Raw genomic sequence first — 14,106 nt, forward strand, 5'->3', positions numbered from 1 at the left:
CATGCATTTCATTGTGCGCATGTTCGTTTTAAAGATTTTGAAAGTTTTACCTGAAGTGTACAATCAGAGGCTGAAAACACATTTAAAGCAATAAAAAGTTTATTTTGTCTCTCACACCTAAAGTAAACGTTTTAGACTCAAAATGTTTGCTGTATTTAGTGTATTTTAGCATCCTGAAGATGATTCCAGCATTAATTTCATTGTGCTTATGCTTATTTTGAAGATTTTGACAGTTTCACCTGAAGAGTAAAATCAGGGGCTGAAAACGCATTTAAAGCAATAAAAAGTTCATCTTGGCTCTCACACCTAAACTAAACGTTGTAAACTCAAAATGTTTGCTGTATTTAGTGTATTTTAGCATCCTGAAGATGATTTCAGCATGCATTTCATTGTGCTAATGCTCATGTTGAAGATTTTGACAGTTTCACCTGAAGAGTAAAATCAGGGGCTGAAAACGCATTTAAAGCAATAAAAAGTTCATCTTGTTTCTCACACCTATACTAAACGTTGTAGACTCAAAATTCTTATTGTAATTAGTGTATTTTAGCAACTTGAAGATGATTCCAGCATTAATTTAATTGTGCTTTGGCTCATTTTGAAGATTTTGACAGTTTCACCTGAAGTGTACAATAGGGCAGAAAATGCATTTAAAACAATAAAAAGTTAATTTTGGCTCTCACACCTTAACTAAATGTTGTAGACTCAAACTTTTTGCTGTCATTAGTGTATTTTAGCAACCTGAAGATGATTCCAGCATTAATTTCATTGTGCTTTTGCTCATTTTGAAGATGTTGACAGTTTCACCTGAAATGTACAATCGGGCTGAAAATGCATTTAAAGCAATAAAAAGTTCATTTTGGCTCTCACACCATAACTAAATGTTGTAGACTCAAACTTTTTGCTGTCATTAGTGTATTTTAGCAACCTGAAGATGATTCCAGCATTAATTTCATTGTGCTTTTGCTCATTTTGAAGATTTTGACAGTTTCACATGAAGTGTACAATCGGGCTGAAAATGCATTTAAAGCAATAAAAAGTTCATTTTGGCTCTCACACCTTAACTAAATGTTGTAGACTCAAACTTTTGGCTGTCATTAGTGTATTTTAGCAACCTGAAGATGATTCCAGCATTAATTTCATTGTGCTTTTGCTCATTTTGAAGATTTTGACAGTTTCGCCTGAAGTGTACAATCGTGCTGAAAATGCATTTAAAGCAATAAAAAGTTCATTTTGGCTCTCACACCTTAACTAAATGTTGTAGACTCAAGTTTTTTGCTGTATTTAGTGTATTTTAGCATCCTGCAGATGATTTAAGCATGCATTTCATTGTGCTAATGCTCATTTTGAAGATTTTGACAGTTTCAGCTGAAGAATACAATCAGGGGCTGAAAACGCATTTAAAGCAATAAAAAGTTCATCTTGGCTCTCACACCTAAACTAAACGTTGTAGACTCAAATTTTTTGCTGTCTTTAATGTATTTTAGCATTCTGAAGATGATTTCAGCATGCATTTCATTGTGCGCATGTTCATTTTAAAGATTTTGAAAGTTTCACCTGAAGTGTACAATCAGGGGCTAAAAATGCATTTAAAGCAATCAAAAGTTTAACTTGGCTCTCACACCTAAACTAAACGTTGTAGACTCAAAATGTTTGCTGTATTTAGTGTATTTTAGCATCCTGAAGATGATTCCAGCATTAATTTCATTGTGCTTATACTCATTTTGAAGATTTTGACAGTTTCACCTGAAGAGTACAATCAGGGGCTGAAAACGCGTTTAAAGCAATAAAAAGTTAATTTTGGCTCTCACACCTTAACTAAATGTTGTAGACTCAAACTTTTTGCTGTCATTAGTGTATTTTAGCAACTTGAAGATGATTCCAGCATTAATTTCATTGTGCTTTTGCTCATTTTGAAGATTTTGACAGTTTCACCTGAAGTGTACAATCAGGTGCTGAAAACACGTTTACAGCAATAAAAAGTTCATTTTGGCTCTCACACCTTAACTAAATGTTGTAGACTAAAACTTTTTGCTGTCATTAGTGTATTTTAGCAACCTGAAGATGATTTCAGCATTAATTTCATTGTGCTTTTGCTCATTTTGAAGATTTTGACAGTTTCACCTGAAGTGTACAATCGGGCTGAAAATGCATTTAAAGCAATAAAAAGTTCATTTTGGCTCTCACACCTTAACTAAATGTTGTAGACTCAAACTTTTTGCTGTCATTAGCGTATTTTAGCAACCTTAAGATGATTCCAGCATTAATTTCATTGTGCTTTTGCTCATTTTGAAGATTTTGACAGTTTCACCTGAAGTGTACAATCGGGCTGAAAATGCATTTAACTCTTTGACTGCCAGACGTTTTCAGAAAAGGGATGCCGTCAGTGCCAGCCGATTTAAGCATTTTGACTGATCTTTCAAGGTCCACAGAAAATGTTCTGTTTGGACTATGGAAACACACGTACTACCAAATGAAAGATTGGACTTTCATCTTTCATCAGAAAAAAAAAGTTTGTTTCTACCTTATTCTGTTCTTTAGTAATCAACAATAGAAAATGGTTAGTTTCCTCCAATTTCGCCTGTTTTGGACCAAAATACGGAGAAATCAAGCTTTTAGTGAAACGATATTATTTCATGCATTCTAGTGAATTTTACACTTCTTTTTGTCCATGAATGATGCCACAAACACCTAAATAGTGTTTTACTTCTATAAAACACTACCACCAAGAATGAAAAATTGTTTTTTGATAGCAAAATAACAGTATATTTACATTCAACATTCAACAGTGTAATACAACAAACGTGTGCAACTGTGCAACTGTGCATATGTGGTGTGTGTATGTGTTTCTATTTACAATTCTGTGGATGTTTCAACTACACAAGTTTTTTTTTGGTGTGGTATATAGTGTAACATTGCCCTGGGTGCAAGGGGACGCAGCAGGATTTGCACCACAGATTTATTTCGCTGCGAATGCCCCTTCGCGTGCAGACCCTACACTTTCTTGCTGGCTTTTTTTTCCGGGGGGTAGCAGGTATGTATTGCAGTGTGTGTTTTGCCATGTTGCCATCAAGTCGACTTTCAGGATCGTTATACGGTGACCTGGTGTTCTGTCTGGCTTCCTCATGTCCTTCAGTTTGTATGTTTGTAGCAATGTCCTCCTCCTGGTCTTGTGGTAAGAGCCACCCTCTCACCACCTGCTGGATAAACTCCAAAAAAATTTGACATTTGCCAGGATGTTTTGCTTTGTACAGGATAAAGGCATTGAACAAACATATTTGAAACAGATACGCAACACATTTTTTGTGCCATTTCAACGTCTTCCTCGTGAATGGGTGGTAAGAAATGTTTTGATCTATCTTATCCACGCCATTCATCGTGGAATTGTAGTCCAAAACACATACAGGTTTCGGGAAAGGCACTCTTTTTTTTAGTGCCTTCCGCCACACATCAACTGTCCGCATTTCATCTTTGTGAAAAGTAGTCACCATCCTCAACAAACGCTTGTCCTGCCATGCCACAACCAAAACATTTGTGTTGTGTCTCACCAGTTTCCCCCCCACCCCAAGGCCAGTGTTTGTAAGAGAAGTGATCTCATTTGGTTCACCCCTATTTATTTTCAGTGTTCCACAAACATTTGTACGTGCTGCCAGGAGACGTTCACACAACCCAATTGAATTATAAAAATTGTCCATAAAGAGCGTGTACCCATTTCCTGGCAGACGATCTAGCAAATTGAACACGGTATCAGGCAGAGAACAACTAGTACCAACATAAGGTTGCATATTAAAACAATATCCTGTTTGGGAGTCACACAGGATGTATGACTTAATTCCATATTTGATTGGTTTTTGGGGGTTGTAAACTTTAAACGATAGACGGCCCTGAAAATTCATCATTCCCTCATCAATACATACATTCCTCCCGGGTTGGAACAGTTCTTTAAATTTTTTTACAATATGGTTGAACACAGGACGGATTTTAAATAATTTGTCGTCTGAACTGTGTCTCTCATTATTGTTAAAATGTAGGAAACTCCAGATAAGCTGGAAGCGGTTTCGAGGCATCGCGCGACTAAAAAATGGTGTGGTTTCAATTTCATCCTGAGTCCAATACATTTCTATACTGGGCTTTTTTATATACCCAGTAAGAAATTGGAGTGCAAAAAATGTTTTCAATTCTGATACAGACACTGGCTTCCAAGCACGACTCCTGCAGTGTGGCAGACTTTCAGTCTGCTTCTGCATGGATTGACGTGCATATAAATTTGTTTGATCAGCAATGTGCTGGAGAAGTTCGTCTGAGATGAATAGTTGCAGGAAGTCAGCTGGCAGGATTGAATTTAGCTCTGCTGCGGCACCCATGGTCCTGGAGTTTCGGTAAACGGGAATGTGTTTGGCTGCCAGCCTGTTTCATGCCAGCCAGAACTTTTGGGATCTGCAAATATACATTTCAATATCATATAATATTTATTTTAGATCAGTGTGAAGCAATATATATATATAAATATATATGTTTACCTTTTTTCTTGGATCCACTGGTTGATGCACATTCTGTAAATTATAGAAGACATTTACCATCAAATCTTATACTCGTGCTGTGTTTGAGAATCATTTTTTTTTACCTTTATTCTGCTCACTGTGAGACGCGTCACCTTGAGCCCGACGAGCTACAGCTGAAAGAAATATTACAATTACAATCATATCGAAAGACCGTTTTCTTTTGTTGTTGCGGTGTATTGAAAACACGTTTTTTATACCTCTCTTTGTCGTGGAAACTGTAGGTTGTCGCTGTGAGCACGATCCACGATCTATGAATTGTACATTCACGTTACACGAGGTGCTAGCAGCGTGCCGGAAAAGTATCTCATAGCAAGTTTGCGCTTACCTTCACAGTCTTCTGCGGATGAAATGCTGTCCGAATCACTTTCTCGAAGATCCGACTGTACCCACTCCTCCGAAGAATATCCATCGGACTCGGGGTACTCTTCGTCGTCCGAATCAACGTCCGCGTTTGCAGAAGTGCTTGGTCGTGCACCACGTTTTCCGGCGTTAGCATCGCTAACCGGGGTCGCTTTAAGACGTGGCCGAAGACGTCGCGTCAAAGCCGCAACTTCGGCGTCAACCTCGTTGTCGCCATCATCATCATTGCCACCAACGTTCAATTTAGCACTGGTTGTTTCTTTTTGAAAATACCGATCAAGCGTGAGCTGCTTTCCACCGGTCGTCATTTTTGCTTTCTCTTCCTCCATGCTTTTTGCTTTCTCCATTATCCTCTCCACTCCACTCTAGCTCCGCCTCACCTTTTATACTGACGCCCACGGTGGGCGGCCCACCAAAAGTGCAAGGAGAGTCATCGCTGCCATCTAGAGGCCAAAACGAGTCATTATACTAACTTGATCTGCTTGATACTTTCAGCACAGCTGCCCAAGGCTTTCCTCCACCCGTTTCCCCCAAAAAAAAAAAAAAACATAGTGGACGTCTTTTAACGTCCTCGGCGCCCTTCCCTAGGTTTATGCTAAACGTCTTATAACGTTTATGGCGGTCAAAGAGTTAAAGCAATAAAAAGTTCATTTTGGCTCTCACACCTTAACTAAATGTTGTAGACTCAAACTTTTTGCTGTCATTAGTGTATTTTAGCAACCTGAAGATGATTCCAGCATTAATTTCATTGTGCTTTTGCTCATTTTGAAGATTTTGACAGTTTGACCTGAAGTGTACAATCGGGCTGAAAATGCATTTAAAGCAATAAAAGGTTCATTTTGGCTCTCACACCTTAACTAAATGTTGTAGACTCATTTTTTTTTGCTGTCATTAGTGTATTTTAGCAACCTGAAGATGATTCCAGCATTAATTGAATTGTGCTTTTGCTCATTTTGAAGATGTTGACAGTTTCACCTGAAGTGTACAATCGGGCTGAAAATGCAATTAAAGCAATAAAAAGTTAATTTTGGCTCTCACACCTTAACTAAATGTTGTAGACTCAAACTTGTTGCTTTCATTAGTGTATTTTAGCAACCTGAAGATGATTCCAGCATTAATTTCATTGTGCTTTTGCTCATTTTGAAGATTTTGACAGTTTCACCTGAAGAATAAAATCAGGGGCTGAAAACGCATTTAAAGCAATAAAAAGTTCATCTTGGCTCTCACACCTAAACTAAACGTTGTAGACTAAAAATGTTTGCTGTATTTAGTGTATTTTAGCATCCTGAAGATGATTCCAGCATTAATTTCATTGTGCTTATGCTCATTTTGAAGATTTTGACAGTTTCATCTGAAGAGTACAATCAGGGGCTGAAAACGCATTTAAAGCAATAAAAAGTTAATCTTGTTTCTCACACCTATACTAAAGGTTGTAGACTCAAAATTCTTATTGTAATTAGTGTATTTTAGAATCCTGAAGATGATTTCAGCATGCATTTCATTGTGTGCATGTTCATTTTAAAGATTTTGACAGTTTCACCTGAAGAGTACAATCAGGGGCTGAAAACACATTTAAAGCAATAAAAAGTTCATCTTGGCTCTCACACCTAAACTAAACGTTGTAGACTCAAAATGTTTGCTGTAATTAGTGTATTTTAGCATCCTGAAGATGATTCCAGCATTAATTTCATTGTGCTTATGCACATTTTGAAGATTTTGACAGTTTCATCTGAAGAGTACAATCAGGGGCTGAAAACGCATTTAAAGCAATAAAAAGTTAATCTTGTTTCTCACACCTATACTAAAGGTTGTAGACTCAAAATTCTTATTGTAATTAGTGTATTTTAATATCCTGAAGATGATTTCAGCATGCATTTCATTGTGTGCATGTTCATTTGAAAGATTTTGACAGTTTCACCAGAAGAGTACAATCAGGGGCTGAAAACGCATTTAAAGCAATACAAAGTTCATCTTGGCTCTCACACCTTAACTAAACATTGTAGAATTAAAATTCTTATTGTAATTAGTGTATTTTAGCAACTTGAAGATGATTCCAGCATTAATTTCATTGTGCTTTTGCTCATTTTGAAGATTTTGACAGTTTCACCTGAAGTGTACAATCGGGCTGAAAATGCATTTAAAGCCATAAAAAGTTCATTTTGGCTCTCACACCTTAACTAAATGTTGTAGACTCAAACTTTTTGCTGTCATTAGTGTATGTTAGCAAAATGAAGATGATTCAAGCATTAATTTCATTGTGCTTTTGCTCATTTTGAAGATTTTGACATTTTCACCTGAAGTGTACAATCGGGCTGAAAATGCATTTAAAGCCATAAAAAGTTCATTTTGGCTCTCACACCTTAACTAAATGTTGTAGACTCAAACTTTTTGCTGTCATTAGTGTATTTTAGCAACCTGAAGATGATTCCAGCATGCATTTCATTGTGCGCATGTTCGTTTTAAAGATTTTGAAAGTTTCACCTGAAGTGTACAATCAGGGGCTGAAAACGCATTTAAAGCAATAAAAAGTTAATTTTGGCTCTCACACCTAAAGTAAACGTTTTAGACTCAAATTTTTTGCTGTCTTTAGTGTATTTTAGCATCCTGCAGATGATTTAAGCATGCATTTCATTGTGCTAATGCTCATGTTGAAGATTTTGACAGTTTCACCTGAAGAATACAATCAGGGGCTGAAAACGCATTTAAAGCAATAAAAAGTTAATCTTGGCTCTCACACCTAAACTAAACGTTGTAGACTCAAAATGTTTGCTGTCTTTAGTGTATTTTAGCATTCTGAAGATGATTCCAGCATGCATTTCATTGTGCGCATGTTCATTTTAAAGATTTTGAAAGTTTCACCTGAAGTGTACAATCAGGGGCTAAAAACGCATTTAAAGCAATCAAAAGTTTATCTTGGCTCTCACACCTAAACTAAACGTTGTATACTCAAAATGTTTGCTGTATTTAGTGTATTTTAGCATCCTGAAGATGATTTCAGCATTAATTTCATTGTACTTATGCTCATTTTGAAAAGATTTTGACAGTTTCACCTGAAGAGTACAATCAGGGGCTGAAAACGCATTTAAAGCAAAACAAAGTTAATTTTGGCTCTCACACCTAAACTAAATATTGTAGACTCAACATTTTTGCTGTCATTAGTGTATTTTAGCAACCTGAAGATGATTCCAGCATTAATTTCATCGTAATTATGCTCATTTTGAAGATTTTGACAGTTTCACCTTAAGAGTACAATCAGGGGCTAAAAACGCATTTAAAGCAATAAAAAGTTAATTTTGGCTCTCACACCTAAACCAAACGTTGTAGACTCAAACTTTTTGCTGTCTTTAGTGTATTTTAGCATCCTGCAGATTACTTCAGCATGCATTTCATTGTGCTAATGCTCATGTTGAAGATTTTGACAGTTTGACCTGAAGAGTACAATCAGGGGCTGAAAATGCATTTAAAGCAATAAAAAGTTAATCTTGGCTCTCACACCTAAACTAAATGTTGTAGACTCAAACATTTTGCTGTATTTTGTTTATATTAGCATCCTGAAGATGATTCCAGCATGCATTTCGTTGTGCACATGCTCATTTAAAAGATTTTGACAGTTTCACCTGAAGTGTACAATCAGGGGCTGAAAACTCATTTAAAGCAATACAAAGTTAATCTTGTTTCTCACACCTACACTAAACGTTGTAGACTCAAAATTCTTACTGTAATTTGTGTATTTTAGCATCCTGCAGATGATTTCAGCATGCATTTCATTGTGTTAATGCTCATGTTGAAGATTTTGACAGTTTCACCTGAAGAGTACAATCAGGGGCTGAAAACGCATTTAAAGCAATAAAAAGTTAATCTTGGCTCTCACACCTAAACTAAACGTTGTCAACTCAAAATGTTTGCTGTATTTAGTGTATTTTAGCATCCTGAAGATGATTCCAGCATTAATTTCATTGTGCTTATGCTCATTTTGAAGATTTTGACAGTTTCACCTGAAGAGTACAATCAGGGGCTGAAAACGCATTTAAAGCAATAAAAATTTAATTTTGGCTCTCACACCTAAACCAAACATTTTCGACTCAAAATGTTTGCTGTCTTTAATGTATTTTGGCATCCTGCAGATGATTCCAGCATGCATTTCATTGTGCGCATGTTCATTTTAAAGATTTTGAAAGTTTCACCTGAAGTGTACAATCAGGGGCTGAAAACGCATTTAAAGCAATAAAAAGTTAATTTTGGCTCTCACACCTAAACTAAATGTTGTAGACTCAAAATTTTGCTGTATTTTGTTTATATTAGCATCCTGAAGATGATTCCAGCATGCATTTCGTTGTGCACATGCTCATTTAAAAGATTTTGACAGTTTCACCTGAAGTGTACAATCAGGGGCTGAAAACTCATTTAAAGCAATACAAAGTTAATCTTGTTTCTCACACCTATACTAAACGTTGTAGACTCAAAATTCTTACTGTAATTTGTGTATTTTAGCATCCTGCAGATGATTTCAGCATGCATTTCATTGTGTTAATGCTCATGTTGAAGATTTTGACAGTTTCACCTGAAGAGTACAATCAGGGGCTGAAAACGCATTTAAAGCAATAAAAAGTTAATTTTGGCTCTCACACCTAAACTAAACGTTGTAGACTCAAAATGTTTGCTGTCTTTAGTGTATTTTAGCATTCTGAAGATGATTCCAGCATGCATTTCATTGTGCGCATGTTCATTTTAAAGATTTTGAAAGTTTCACCTGAAGTGTACAATCAGGGGCTAAAAACGCATTTAAAGCAATCAAAAGTTTATCTTGGCTCTCACACCTAAACTAAACGTTGTAGACTCAAAATGTTTGCTGTATTTAGTGTATTTTAGCATCCTGAAGATGATTGCAGCATTAATTTCATTGTGCGCATGTTCATTTTAAAGATTTTGAAAGTTTCACCTGAAGTGTACAATCAGGGGCTGAAAACGCATTTAAAGCAATAAAAAGTTAATTTTGGCTCTCACACCTAAAGTAAACGTTGTAGACTAAAAATGTTTGCTGTATTTAGTGTATTTTAGCATCCTGAAGATGATTCCAGCATTAATTTCATTGTGCTTATGCTCATTTTGAAGATTTTGACAGTTTCACCTGAAGAGTACAATCAGGGGCTGAAAACGCATTTAAAGCAATAAAAAGTTAATTTTGGCTCTCACACCTAAACTAAACGTTGTAGACTCAAAATGTTTGCTGTATTTAGTGTATTTTAGCATCCTGAAGATGATTCCAGCATTAATTTCATTGTACTTATGCTCATTTTGAAAAGATTTTGACAGTTTCACCTGAAGAGTACAATCAGGGGCTGAAAACGCATTTAAAGCAAAACAAAGTTAATTTTGGCTCTCACACCTAAACTAAACATTGTAGACTCAACATTTTTGCTGTAATTAGTGTATTTTAGCAACCTGAAGATGATTCCAGCATTAATTTCATTGTAATTATGCTCATTTTGAAGATTTTGACAGTTTCACCTTAAGAGTACAATCAGGGGCTAAAATCGCATTTAAAGCAATAAAAAGTTAATTTTGGCTCTCACACCTAAACCAAACGTTGTAGACTCAAACTTTTTGCTGTCTTTAGTGTATTTTATCATCCTGCAGATTACTTCAGCATGCATTTCATTGTGCTAATGCTCATGTTGAAGATTTTGACAGTTTGACCTGAAGAGTACAATCAGGGGCTGAAAATGCATTTAAAGCAATAAAAAGTTAATCTTGGCTCTCACACCTAAACTAAATGTTGTAGACTCAAACATTTTGCTGTATTTTGTTTATATTAGCATCCTGAAGATGATTCCAGCATGCATTTCGTTGTGCACATGCTCATTTAAAAGATTTTGACAGTTTCACCTGAAGTGTACAATCAGGGGCTGAAAACTCATTTAAAGCAATACAAAGTTAATCTTGTTTCTCACACCTATACTAAACGTTATAGACTCAAAATTCTTACTGTAATTTGTGTATTTTAGCATCCTGCAGATGATTTCAGCATGCATTTCATTGTGTTAATGCTCATGTTGAAGATTTTGACAGTTTCACCTGAAGAGTACAATCAGGGGCTGAAAACGCATTTAAAGCAATAAAAAGTTAATCTTGGCTCTCACACCTAAACTAAACGTTGTCGACTCAAAATGTTTGCTGTATTTAGTGAATTTTAGCATCCTGAAGATGATTCCAGCATTAATTTCATTGTGCTTATGCTCATTTTGAAGATTTTGACAGTTTCACCTGAAGAGTACAATCAGGGGCTGAAAACGCATTTAAAGCAATAAAAATTTAATTTTGGCTCTCACACCTAAACCAAACATTGTCGACTCAAAATGTTTGCTGTCTTTAGTGTATTTTGGCATCCTGCAGATGATTCCAGCATGCATTTCATTGTGCGCATGTTCATTTTAAAGATTTTGAAAGTTTCACCTGAAGTGTACAATCAGGGGCTGAAAACGCATTTAAAGCAATAAAAAGTTAATTTTGGCTCTCACACCTAAAGTAAACGTTTTAGACTCAAATTTTTTGCTGTCTTTAGTGTATTTTAGCATCCTGCAGATGATTTAAGCATGCATTTCATTGTGCTAATGCTCATGTTGAAGATTTTGACAGTTTCACCTGAAGAATACAATCAGGGGCTGAAAACGCATTTAAAGCAATAAAAAGTTAATCTTGGCTCTCACACCTAAACTAAACGTTGTAGCCTAAAAATGTTTGCTGTATTTAGTGTATTTTAGCATCCTGAAGATGATTCCAGCATTAATTTCATTGTGCTTATGCTCATTTTGAAGATTTTGACAGTTTCACCTGAAGAGTACAATCAGGGGCTGAAAACGCATTTAAAGCAATAAAAAGTTAATTTTGGCTCTCACACCTAAACTAAATGTTGTAGACTCAAAATGTTTGCTGTATTTAGTGTATTTTAGCATCCTGAAGATGATTCCAGCATTAATTTCATTGTACTTATGCTCATTTTGAAAAGATTTTGACAGTTTCACCTGAAGAGTACAATCAGGGGCTGAAAACGCATTTAAAGCAAAACAAAGTTAATTTTGGCTCTCACACCTAAACTAAACATTGTAGACTCAACATTTTTGCTGTCATTAGTGTATTTTAGAAACCTGAAGATGATTCCAGCATTAATTTCATTGTAATTATGCTCATTTTGAAGATTTTGACAGTTTCACCTTAAGAGTACAATCAGGGCTAAAAACGCATTTAAAGCAATAAAAAGTTAATTTTGGCTCTCACACCTAAACCAAACGTTGCAGACTCAAACTTTTTGCTGTCTTTAGTGTATTTTAGCATCCTGCAGATTACTTCAGCATGCATTTCATTGTGCTAATGCTCATGTTGAAGATTTTGACAGTTTGACCTGAAGAGTACAATCAGGGGCTGAAAATGCATTTAAAGCAATAAAAAGTTAATCTTGGCTCTCACACCTAAACTAAATGTTGTAGACTCAAACATTTTTGCTGTATTTTGTTTATATTAGCATCCTGAAGATGATTCCAGCATGCATTTCGTTGTGCACATGCTCATTTAAAAGATTTTGACAGTTTCACCTGAAGTGTACAATCAGGGGCTGAAAACTCATTTAAAGCAATACAAAGTTAATCTTGTTTCTCACACCTATACTAAACGTTGTAGACTCAAAATTCTTACTGTAATTTGTGTATTTTAGCATCCTGCAGATGATTTCAGCATGCATTTCATTGTGTTAATGCTCATGTTGAAGATTTTGACAGTTTCACCTGAAGAGTACAATCAGGGGCTGAAAACGCATTTAAAGCAATAAAAAGTTAATTTTGGCTCTCACACCTAAACTAAACGTTGTAGACTCAAAATGTTTGCTGTCTTTAGTGTATTTTAGCATTCTGAAGATGATTCCCGCATGCATTTAATTGTGCGCATGTTCATTTTAAAGATTTTGAAAGTTTCACCTGAAGTGTACAATCAGGGGCTAAAAACGCATTTAAAGCAATCAAAAGTTTATCTTGGCTCTCACACCTAAACTAAACGTTGTAGACTCAAAATGTTTGCTGTATTTAGTGTATTTTAGCATCCTGAAGATGATTCCAGCATTAATTTCATTGTGCGCATGTTCATTTTAAAGATTTTGAAAGTTTCACCTGAAGTGTACAATCAGGGGCTGAAAACGCATTTAAAGCAATAAAAAGTTAATTTTGGCTCTCACACCTAAAGTAAACGTTGTAGACTAAAAATGTTTGCTGTATTTAGTGTATTTTAGCATCCTGAAGATGATTCCAGCATTAATTTCATTGTGCTTATGCTCATTTCGAAGATTTTGACAGTTTCACCTGAAGAGTACAATCAGGGGCTGAAAACGCATTTAAAGCAATAAAAAGTTAATTTTGGCTCTCACACCTAAACTAAACGTTGTAGACTCAAAATGTTTGCTGTCTTTAGTGTATTTTAGCATTCTGAAGATGATTCCAGCATGCATTTCATTGTGCGCATGTTCATTTTAAAGATTTTGAAAGTTTCACCTGAAGTGTACAATCAGGGGCTGAAAACGCATTTAAAGCAATAAAAAGTTAATTTTGGCTCTCACACCTAAACTAAACGTTGTAGACTCAAAATGTTTGCTCTCTTTAGTGTATTTTAGCATTCTGAAGATGATTCCAGCATGCATTTCATTGTGCGCATGTTCATTTTAAAGATTTTGAAAGTTTCACCTGAAGTGTACAATCAGGGGCTAAAAAAGCATTTAAAGCAATCAAAAGTTTATCTTGGCTCTCACACCTAAACTAAACGTTGTAGACTCAAAATGTTTGCTGTATTTAGTGTATTTTAGCATCCTGAAGATGATTCCAGCATTAATTTCATTGTACTTATGCTCATTTTGAAAAGATTTTGACAGTTTCACCTGAAGAGTACAATCAGGGGCTGAAAACGCATTTAAAGCAAAACAAAGTTAATTTTGGCTCTCACACCTAAACTAAACATTGTAGACTCAACATTTTTGCTGTAATTAGTGTATTTTAGCAACCTGAAGATGATTCCAGCATTAATTTCATTGTAATTATGCTCATTTTGAAGATTTTGACAGTTTCACCTTAAGAGTACAATCAGGGGCTAAAAACGCATTTAAAGCAATAAAAAGTTAATTTTGGCTCTCACACCTAAACCAAACGTTGTA

General features: G+C 35.6%; 1 protein-coding gene across 1 annotated transcript; it reads right to left on the bottom strand.

The window, feature by feature from the left end:
• Window positions 1–2,827: 2,827 nt before the first annotated feature.
• On the bottom strand, window positions 2,828–6,293 carry LOC147165139 (uncharacterized). Its single transcript, XM_086089686.1, has 5 exons — window positions 4,885–6,293; window positions 4,757–4,807; window positions 4,622–4,672; window positions 4,518–4,550; window positions 2,828–4,434 (listed from the first exon to the last, which is right to left on the bottom strand). The coding sequence occupies exons 1-5, from the start codon at window positions 5,264–5,266 to the stop codon at window positions 4,340–4,342; spliced, it is 612 nt and encodes a 203-aa protein (XP_085945812.1). The 5' UTR covers window positions 5,267–6,293; the 3' UTR covers window positions 2,828–4,339.
• Window positions 6,294–14,106: the final 7,813 nt, after the last annotated feature.

Source organism: Leptonotus elevatus, chromosome 11 (genome assembly GCF_054856555.1).
Source record: "Leptonotus elevatus isolate MCC_2025b chromosome 11, RoL_Lele_1.0, whole genome shotgun sequence".
Classification (NCBI taxonomy): Eukaryota; Metazoa; Chordata; class Actinopteri; order Syngnathiformes; family Syngnathidae; genus Leptonotus; species Leptonotus elevatus.